At 38.6% G+C, this 10,617-nt stretch overlaps 1 protein-coding gene across 1 annotated transcript; it reads left to right on the top strand.

Moving 5' to 3' along the window:
- The first annotated feature begins 83 nt into the window (after nucleotides 1-83).
- Nucleotides 84-10,211, top strand: LOC140786948 (nuclear pore complex protein NUP155). Its single transcript, XM_073135672.1, has 13 exons — nucleotides 84-389; nucleotides 802-971; nucleotides 2,322-2,448; nucleotides 2,912-3,174; nucleotides 3,272-4,919; nucleotides 4,996-5,208; nucleotides 5,426-5,673; nucleotides 5,757-6,168; nucleotides 6,940-7,139; nucleotides 7,284-7,632; nucleotides 8,671-8,889; nucleotides 9,098-9,426; nucleotides 9,823-10,211. Exons 1-13 carry the CDS (start codon nucleotides 231-233, stop codon nucleotides 9,929-9,931), a joined length of 4,446 nt encoding a protein of 1,481 aa, XP_072991773.1. The 5' UTR covers nucleotides 84-230; the 3' UTR covers nucleotides 9,932-10,211.
- The last annotated feature ends 406 nt before the right edge of the window (nucleotides 10,212-10,617 follow it).

Raw genomic sequence — 10,617 nt, 5'->3', positions numbered from 1 at the left:
CACCATAAATTATTTGAAGGGTATAATTATAATATTTGAAAGGTGCAAATATGTGAAATTGCCATAATGGTTGCATCTAAATTACCTTTTAACGCGCCATTCCACAGCCCGCCCGAAGAGGCCCCGAAAAAAAACCCAAACCCTTCTCAAAACCCTTTCCCCGCCTCTCTTGCGCACACTCTCTCTCTCTAGCTCGTCGTCGTCTTTTAGGGTTTTCCCCGGAGATCGAGATGGCATGGGAGGACGAGATCATCGGGCCCGACGTCGCCTCCGCCGGCCTCCATATCAGCGAGCGAATCGGCAAGGACGTCGCCGCCCAGCTCGATCTCGAGGAGGCTCTCGAGGCTTCTCGATATGCGAGCCACCCCTATTCCGCCCATCCCAAAGAGGTATTCGTTTCCTTGATCTCTTCACCCCCAACATTGCCCTAAAAGTTGTTGAAGAAACAAAATTTTGATACCTAACTCACAAATTATTAAGCTGATTTAGATATAATTTCTGAAGTTTCTCTGATTGTAAGAATTACGTTTTCATCAGTCGGAGTAGCTTAATTGATAGGTAAAACAAGAAATCTAGAGTTTAAAATTGTGGTGTCCCTTTAATTGGTTCACTGTCCATATTTTGGAGCCTTGAAGTAGAAATTGATTTATATGATAAAACTTGGTGTTTAAGCATATCACTGTATGAACTTGGGAAGAAACTTGTTTTCTCATGCAGATCTCTTTAGGTTCTATGGTTTGCTAAGCAGTGTATGTATTGTTTCCTAAGGTCTCGTGCCTGTATAACATGGTTCTGTTGCAGTGGCCTCCTTTGGTTGAAGTTGCGGAAACTCGGGAACTACCTCAAATGCTCATTGAAAGGTATAATGCAGCTGGTGGTGAAGGAACGGCGCTTTGTGGAATATTTTCTGAAATACACCGAGCTTGGGCGTCAGTTGACAATTCTTTGTTTATTTGGCGCTTTGATAAGTGGTACGATTTGTAACCTGGTGCTCCAGCTTTATTTCTTCATCTAATCTTCCTTATCTCCATCAAATGCAGTGCATCCTCGGAACATTTAAATATGCTAGAAAAAATATGTGCTTGTCTAGATTGCTTGACTTACATCTTTTTTAGGCAACTTATTTCTTATTTTGTATTGTTCAACTGTTCAAGTAGCTGACTGCATCCCATACTCTACTGTCCTATAAATTACAAACATGCTACTTAATCCTCCAATGTCCATGTTATAGCTTTTTTTCATTAATCATGGTCGATCTTATTCTGCTTAATGGACTTCTCACATCAATTCACTCCTCATGAAGCATTGAATACCATATCACCAATTTATTTCGTAGAGATAATTAAACTTCTTTTATATTCACACAATCAAATATGCCAATTCCATGTAGGCAAATTACCATTGTATCAACCTTTAGTTTATAATATGGATATTAATAAGCCACAAAGTTATGTTCATAAACTATATTAAGCATCTGTAAGGAAGGGAGAGGCTCAATGACATCATGTGAAGCATCCAAGTGTCCCTGTGGAATTTTACTAGATGATGTGGCTAGTTATTAGTGCATCGAATCCAAGAAAAAAATATTGAAAGAAGATTGGCTAGTTAGCAATAATACCAAATTAATAGAAAATTTAAAAGGATGTCATACAATGGGCTTGCTGTATAATTGGTTATGCCCCAACTATGTCTATTATCCTTTTAATCCTTGCCTTTGCCTCTCTTCCACTTGGAGACGCCTCCATCATGTTGAAGTAACTCCATACTTTTTTTTGTAATGTTGACTCCTAAATGGGAAGTGCCCAAATTGGTCCATAACAGAGGATATTGCTGCAGCACAACCTTAATGCAAGAGATTATCCTGTATTTAGGGGCAAATGTGCTGGCAAGGCATGATACAAGTCTACAAGTTGATTATGGCACACTACAAGACCTACAACTTTGGCTACACAGAGCCAACTCCTTGGCATTGGGGCATGACCTCAGTCATGAGCAGTTGAGACCTTTTTGGCTCTTATTTTTTCCTTCAAAGTTTTCTTATTTTTTCACAGTTTAACACCGACTCTGGGAAATTTAAAGTACTAAAGAAGAAAATCATATTTTCACCTGTCATTCTTCATACTAAGTTGCTAAATTCTGTACAGGTACATAATTCAATAAACTGCTAGAGCAAAAACTGGAAACCTTATCTTTTCTACCTATTGCAGTCAACTTTCTTTTCAGTTTTTCTATTTTGTATATTTTATTATGGATTGCATGTTTATTGTTTCTTCCCTTATCCCTAGATATCTGACGATGTTGGGTGTCTTTTATGTGATTAGGGATGGACAGTGCCAAGAATATAATGGTGAGGAGCAGGCAATTTGCGCTGTTGGCCTTGCTAGAGCAAAGCCTGGAATATTTGTTGAAGCCATTCAATATATTTTAGTCATAGCAACTCCAGTTGAGGTACAAATACTATCATTAAGGTTGTCACAACAGTATGCTGTTATCCTTGAAGTGATTTTGTTTAGTTAACACATTCAACATTGGATATCTCCATGTGACTATGTTTACAAAACAGACCATGATGGAGCATGGCGGAGATAAAACTTGGTGTGTAAATTAAAAATATGAGTCCATGTTAACAGTTGTATCAATCACGTTAAGTTTCATGGAGAGCTTCCAGACCAATTGTGTCTTTTGAGATAATACATGCTTACATGGAGTCATATATATTCACCTAAAAGTTTCTTTCACTTTTTTGTTAATTTTTACAATTTCATTTTCCTTGTGCTCTGTGATAGTTGATCATATGATTTGTTGATAGCCACCAGAAGTCATAGAAGTGTTTTTCTCTATATTTCCTTTTTTTCTTGATGCTTAAATGTCATGTTAATGTAACTAAATTTATATTGTATATTTTTTCTAGTTAATTCTTGTTGGAGTTTGCTGCACTAGTAGTGGGGATGGAACCGATCCATATGCTGAACTTTCATTACATCCTTTGCCTGAGTATACAATACCATCTGATGGTATCACAATGACATGCGTTGCCTGTACTGATAAGGGTCACATTTTCCTAGCTGGTCGTGATGGACACATATATGAAATACAATACACAACTGGCTCAGGCTGGCGTAAGCGTTGTCGTAAGATTTGCCTCACTAGCGGCCTGGGTAATCTTCTTTCAAGGTACATAAGCTAATGTGTGATATGATCATGGTACTCTATTATCCCTCTTATCTCATTGTGTTTCAATGCCTAAGCACTGCTTCTGTTTAATATTCAGGTGGGTATTGCCCAATGCTCTGAAATTTGGAGCTGTCGATCCAGTTGTTGACATGGTGGTTGATGATGAAAGGCATATCATTTATGCAAGAACAGAAGGCATGAAATTGCTGGCCTTTGACCTAGGAGCTAATGGTGATGGCCCCCTCACAAAAATTGCTGAAGAAAAGAATTTGGTTGATCCACGAGATGCACAATATGGAAGTCGATGGTCCGCTGGATCAAGAGCAGCTACACGTGCAGAAAAACCATCTATAGTTTGTATTGCACCATTATCACCTGTGGAGTCAAAATGGCTACATGTGGTTGCTGTTTTATCAGATGGCAGGAGATTGTATCTTTCCACATCCTCATCAGGTGGAAATAGTTCTTCGGTTGGACTGAGTAAGCCTCTCCAAAGGCCAACCTGTTTAAAAATTATTGCAACTAGGCCTTCACCTCCATTAGGGGTTGGTGGTGGTCTTACTTTTGGTGCCATTTCTGCTGCTGGTAGAGCTCAGCCAGATGATCTTGCTTTGAAGGTAGAATCAGCTTTTTATTCTGCAGGCACTTTTGTACTATCAGATTCGACAGCTTCTTCTATGTCCTCACTCCTGATTGTGCACAGAGATTCGACTATCCAGTCATCTCTTTCTGGTAATTTTGGAACGACTACTAGAAGTTCTCGTGCATTACGGGAATCCGTATCATCTCTGCATGTTGAGGGCCGGATGCTTTGTGCTGCTGATGTTTTGCCACTGCCAGATACTGCATGTATTGTGCAGTCTTTATACTCCGATGCAGAAGCCTTTTCATTTTTACGAGATTCTTGTGAAAAGGCATCTGCAAAACTTTGGGCCAAAGGAGATCTGCCAACCCAGCATATCTTGCCTAGGAGGAGGGTGGTTGTATTTAGTACCATGGGTTTGATGGAGGTAGTTTTTAACAGACCTGTGGACATCCTAAGAAGATTGTTTGAATCCAATGCATCAAGATCGCAAATAGAGGATTTTTTCAATCGTTTTGGTGCTGGAGAAGCTGCAGCAATGTGTCTAATGCTGGCTGCAAAGTTAGTTTATGCTGAAGAAAATCTCATAAGCAATACAGTCGCTGAGAAAGCAGCTGAAACATTTGAGGACCCTGGAATTGTTGGCATGCCACAAATTGATGGTACTGCTGCTCTATCAAATGCGAGAACTCAAGCTGGAGGGTTCAGTATGGGGCAGGTTGTTCAAGAGGCAGAACCTGTATTCTCTGGTGCACATGAGGGACTTTGTTTATGCTCATCTAGATTGCTCTTTCCTATATGGGAGTTGCCTGTTATGATAGTTCGAGGACAAGTAGCTTCTGATGCTTGTCTTGATGGAGTGATTGTTTGCAGGCTGTCATCTGGGGCGATGAAGGTCCTTGAAGCCAAAATTCGTTCCTTAGAACATTTTCTAAGATCCAGAAGGAACAAGAGAAGAGGGCTCTATGGATATGTTGCTGGTCTAGGAGATTATTCAGGCTCGATCCTTTATGGGACTGATGCACACACCGGGACTAGTAATCATATTGCAGCAAGAAAGTCTTTTGGTCCGCAAACTCGTGAGGTTGACTCAGCAGATCGTGTTGCATTGAATAAAAAGCAACGACTCCTTTATACGTCAGCAGAGTTAGCTGCCATGGAGGTAAAGTATTACAGTTGGAATTCACATAAGTTGTTTGCCATTTAATTTTTTCTAAATTGCTGCATTGACTATACAGGTCAGAGCAATGGAATGTCTTAGGCGGTTGCTTCGGAGATCTAGTGAAGCACTTTTCTTACTCCAGCTTATTTCCCATCATAATGTTACTCGCTTGGTTCAGAGTTTAGATAGTAATTCACGTCAAAAGTTAGTTCAATTAGCATTCCATCAATTGGTATGTTCTGAGGAAGGTGACCAGCTCGCCATGCGACTTATTTCTGGGCTTATGGAGGTAATATTTATTTTATCTTCATGTTATGTGCATAGTGCATTTGTGATGATGGCGACTCAGCATCTTCTCTAAAACTTAATGATCGATAATATATGGTTTGATTAGAGTAAATATCTGGTGACTGATGCCAATCAGCCTATTATTTGTTTCTTAGTTACTGAATGGTATATGTGATACTTGAGTATATTTTATCCAATATTTTTATTTTTTGTTGCAGTACTATATTGGTTCAGATGGCAGGGGCACTGTGGATGAGATCAGTGCAAAACTGAAGGAGGGTTGTCCAAGTTACTTTAATGAGTCTGACTACAAGTATTACTTAGCTGTTGAATGTCTTGAAAGAGCCTCTGTCACGAGCAAAGCTGATGAGAGGGAGATTCTTGCAAGAGACGCCTTCAACCTCTTAACTAAAGTTCCAGAGTCTGCAGATTTGAGCAGTGTATGCAAGCGGTTTGAGATTCTAAGGTTAGTTTTAGGAGTAATACTAATCTGACATCTATAATTTTTTATATGATATCATCACAAATTAACATTAACTTCTTTTGTAGATTTTATGAAGCTGTCGTTCGCCTTCCTCTGCAGAAAGCTCAAGCTCTTGATTCAAATGTTGATTCTATCAATAACAAAATAGATCCAAGAGACCGTGATACAATAGTTGCTCAGCGTGAAGACTGCTATGAAATAATCATGAATGCCATTCGTTCTCTTAAGGCTGGTGGACAAAGTGGGCTGCAGAGAGAATTTGGGACTTCTGGTTCAGGATCTGTCATTGACGAGGCTTCTCGCAACAAATACATAAGGCAGATTATTCAGCTTGGTGTCCAGTGGCCTGACACAGCCTTTCATGAGCATTTGTACAAGACATTGATTGAACTTGGCCTTGAAAATGAACTGCTGGAGTATGGGGGCTCTGATTTGGTATCGTTTCTCCAGAGTGCTGGCCGTAAGTCTCTACAAGAGGTAATGAATACATATGAAAACTTTGCAGAACTTTTATTCTAGACGTAATGAATCATTTGATCATAGTGAGTTTGTGCTAAACTTATTCTAGTGAACTAGAAGAGGAGTAAATGCCACTTAAAATATGAAATATTGTAAAATATGTTTGTAGAGAAAATGGCAGGCAATTTGTAGGGGTAGAAATCCAAATTTGACTTGGGCTCTGTACCTGAGAAATACATAATCCATTTGTTTCACAGGGTGGCTCCTGGCCATAAGAGCTTGCCCATTAGCTGCACTCGCATGCCTCAGCAGGTTTGGTTAGGTCCAGGTCACAACACGTGTGTATCATGTAGATTGATCAATGCAACTGTCACTTATTTTTAACTAATATCTATGCCCGAGCCATTACCCTATGTGTGCATGCCTGAAACAGATGACTTGCCTCACCTGCCCCATTTGTTTGATGTGAATAAGTCAGGTAAATCTGATCTGGTAGTTGATCAATTTGTGGTTTTGCTTTGTCTTCATAGTGGAGGTTGACCATGACAAACCTTTTTAAATTTTATCCATGGTTATCTGTACCAACCATCCACCATTCCAACGTGCTTTATGTTAAATAGTTGTGACTTCCACCTGTAGCATCTCCAAACGTACTGAATGGAGCAAAATAATGTCAACTAGAAAAAGCACTCTTTTGCACTAACATGAACTACCAGTTCTACTTGAAGCATGCTTTGCATAAATGCAGATTTGTGTTATCTTTGGCTCTAACTGATATTCATTGTTCAGGTTGTCACACCAGATATATCAACAAGTCCTCACTTGCATGATAGAGAGGCTGCTGTTCCTTCTAGTTATACAAAGTATCTTGATCTCCTAGCCAAGTATTATGTACTAAAAGGGCAGCATTTACTTGCTGCTCATGTATTGTATAGGCTGGCAGAGAGGCAATGCTCTAATGTAGAGGAGGCTCCTACTCTACTGCAGAGGTCTGTGAACATTAAATCTACTTCTTACCTTGTTTCTGTGATTTTAAGTTTTTAACATGCTTTGGAAATCATAATAATTCTGAAGGCCCTCAAATGATGACTGCCTTGACTTCCTAGAACACTTGCATTTTTTGGTGAAAGCAGGTATCAATATCTGAGCAATGCAGTTCTGCAGGCTAAAAGTGCAAGTAGCAGTATTAGTTCTACCAGAAATACTGCTGACGATGGCTTGTTAGATATGCTTGAAGCTAAACTTGCGGTACTTCGGTTCCAAATGAAAATTAAAGAGGAGTTGGAGTTGATAGCAACAAGGTTAGAAGATTTACCTGAGAGTAGCGGATCAGTTTCAAATGATACCTTTCCTCAGAGAAACCTACTAGTTGACGCCGAATTAGCTAAGGCTGCTAGAGACAAGGCAAAAGAACTATCTGTGGACTTGAAGAGCATTACTCAGCTGTACAATGATTATGCTGTTCCATTTCAGCTTTGGGAGGTTGGATTTTGAATACCTATTGTTCTTACTGCTTATTATTTCTAGGGCCTTTATATATTTTTTATAGCATGCATTGCAATGCATATTGTCAATTTTTGTTTGCCATAAGATGGCTGTTGAATAAAGCTTCAAATACTCTTTTGAACATAATTTAGTTAATATTAGTCTTAAAATATATTAACTACATTATTACTAGTGCATAAATATGCAACAAGCTTGTTCAGATATGCAACATGGTTGAATGTAATTCTGTCTTATGTGATAGCATTGGGAAAAGCTGAAGCCCGTTAATTCATTTTCTTAGATTTTGTTGCATCCAGCCTTTGATTAATTATGGTACAGCTGAAGCATTTTTGATAGTATAGAACTATAGATTCTCTTTTACTTGTTTGCAATGCATATTTACATTGGAAATTATATGAGAACTTGATCCCTAACAGAATGTTGGCAGTAACAGAAGTCACTCCCTTAAAATTGGTTTTGAATCTTTTGATCTGCAAGAATGAATGTGCTTTTTTGTGGATACTACAATAGCCTACAACCTTCTGTAATAAATATGCATTTAGGTGTTTCAATAATATCAAATCCATGGGGTTCACTGGCATAAATAATTAAAGTTTTTCTAATACATAATTGACAACGACTAGTAGTTGATGAAGGTTAATATCAATGTTATAGTATTATGGCACCAACCAGATAAGTTCATAAATGAATGCGTGATGGGTTGAATAAGCTGAATAATCTGAACTTGGACTCATCCTGTTTCATGTGGTTTGAAACACTTACCTATGGCCATGCATTGCATTGTATAACTTTTAGCCAGAGAAAATTTCTGCTAGTTTTAAATCAAGTAATTGAATGTGTTATATCCTCGCTGACAAATTAGAAAATATCATATTATTTTTGTAAGTTTTAGCTTAAAGATATTATCTGTGTCTGGTAATTGTGTCTAAACACTTCAGTGTTGACATTATTTCCAAATGTCCAGAAAATTATTTTTGGAGCTAAACAATTTCTCACACTTGGTATGCTTCTTAGATGTGCCTGGAAATTCTCAACTTTGCAAACTATTCTGGTGAAGCTGATAGCAAAATTGTTCGAGAAACCTGGGCTAGGCTTCTTGATCAAGCCCTTTCAAGAGGCGGTGTTGCTGAAGCATGTTCTATGTTGAAGAGAGTAGGTTCGAATCTTTATCCCGGAGATGGGGCAAGCATACCATTGGATACAATATGTCTTCAACTCGAGAAGGCTGCATTGGTAAAAATTAATATACGTCATGATTATTTGCACTATATGAAGTTTGTCAGATGTCCGACTTCACCAATGTTTGTTATGTTGCTCATGTATATCCTGAATTTATTTGGATTAAGATCATATGGTTACCTACCACCACTAGTATTATACTCCTTTTCTTTTTGCCCTCCATTCAGTTTGAGTAATGCTGATTAATAGGCATCGTTTGCAGGAAAGATTCACTTCGGGAGTTGAGTTAGTTGGAGATGAAGATATTGCAAGAGCTCTTCTTGCTGCCTGTAGAGGTGCACCTGAGCCTGTCTTAGGCATTTATGATCAATTGTTATCCAATGGAGCGATATTGTCCTCATCAAATCTGAGATTGCGTCTTCTAAGATCAGTGCTTGTGGTCCTTCGTGAGTGGGGTATGTCTGTGCTTGCAGATAAATTGGGCACTACAACTGCTGGGGCTTCCTTCATTTACAGTGGGGCCTTTTCGCTGAATCAGACGACAGTTGTAAATCAAGGGATACGGGACAAAATCATAAGTTTGGCAAACAGGTAATTTCTACCTTGTACAACAGGGAGTCTTATCTAAATTTAAGAATCACAATCAGGAGGTTTAGACCTTACAGTAGTATAATCTTCCATACAAACATCAATGCAGCAAAAAAATTTCTTACGAAATTTCTTTACATTTCCAATACCATACTATTCTGTACCTTTTCCTTTGACAAATGAGAAGAGCTTGTGTTCTTATCTCTATGCATCATCATACAAGCCTCTCCCCCCAAAAACATACTTTGTTTGATAGATTCACTATCACAGCCTACTGTAAATTTGGATTTACTGCTTTCTTGGCTCTGTTGGTGTCAGATTGCTAGTTTTTGTTTCTGCCACTAATGTCTATATTACTGGTTATGAACAACTTTTTTCATGTTGAATTTGTGATTACAGGTATATGACTGAGGTGCGACGCCTGGCCCTTCCACAAAACCAAACTGAGCCTGTCTATAGAGGCTTCCGTGAGCTTGAGGAAAGATTGCTGTCCCCCTCTTCTTATTAGTCATTTTTATGAGGTCTTCATTAGATACTGAACTCGATGGAAAGAAAAGGAATTCCTTGCAATGAAATCTACAGGGCTATTGTCGTTTCATAGTATAAGGTGTGGTTTGTAAGTTACTCTATTAGCCATTTAATGTTGGTTCTAGAAAGCTTTGTAACACTAGTTGAATTTATCTGATTCGGGCCGGCATAAGTAATCTTAACATTTGCATTTATCTGTGGTGGCACTGTGCCTCACACAGCTGTAGTATCAACCTTGATAACGAGGGATAGCTTTGCCAGTCCTGTTCCTTGTGGTGCTCTCCAAGTTTAGAATATTGTGCTCCTTGTACACTAATAATTAGCCATCAATAAATCTAACTGGGCATAGCCCACTTTTCTCTCAAAACAAAATAAAAATGATAAATAGATATTATACCCATTCCACATATCTGATAAACCTGGCTTATCTTAATAACAAGTTGATAACTAACAGTAATATCAAGGTAGTTGTCGCAATCAGTATGTGGCTAGTGCGGATTTCATACTTACGTCCCCTTTTGTCTGAGAAGATAATAGTTTTTATAAATTATCAGCCAAAGGTATCATTTAATATTCTGAAGCAACTTACTAAGTTCCAGACATCGATTTCCAACGTGGAGGGGAGACGTCCACTTACAACGGTACATAAGAGAGGGAAAAACAGCA

This window comes from Typha latifolia, chromosome 4, assembly GCF_019914945.1.
Source record: "Typha latifolia isolate L0001 chromosome 4, TyphaL0001v2, whole genome shotgun sequence".
Taxonomy (NCBI): Eukaryota; Viridiplantae; Streptophyta; class Magnoliopsida; order Poales; family Typhaceae; genus Typha; species Typha latifolia.
This window is presented reverse-complemented; position numbering and strand designations above follow the sequence as displayed.

Excerpts from the sequence above, each read along its gene's own strand:
- LOC140786948 (XM_073135672.1), top strand. The coding sequence starts at position 231 with ATGGCATGGGAGGACGAGATCATCGGGCCCGACGTCGCCTCCGCCGGC. Across the intron at positions 4,920-4,995 it reads CAGAGTTAGCTGCCATGGAG|GTCAGAGCAATGGAATGTCT; the intron begins GTAAAGTATTAC and ends TTGACTATACAG. Across the intron at positions 5,209-5,425 it reads TTATTTCTGGGCTTATGGAG|TACTATATTGGTTCAGATGG; the intron begins GTAATATTTATT and ends TTTTTGTTGCAG.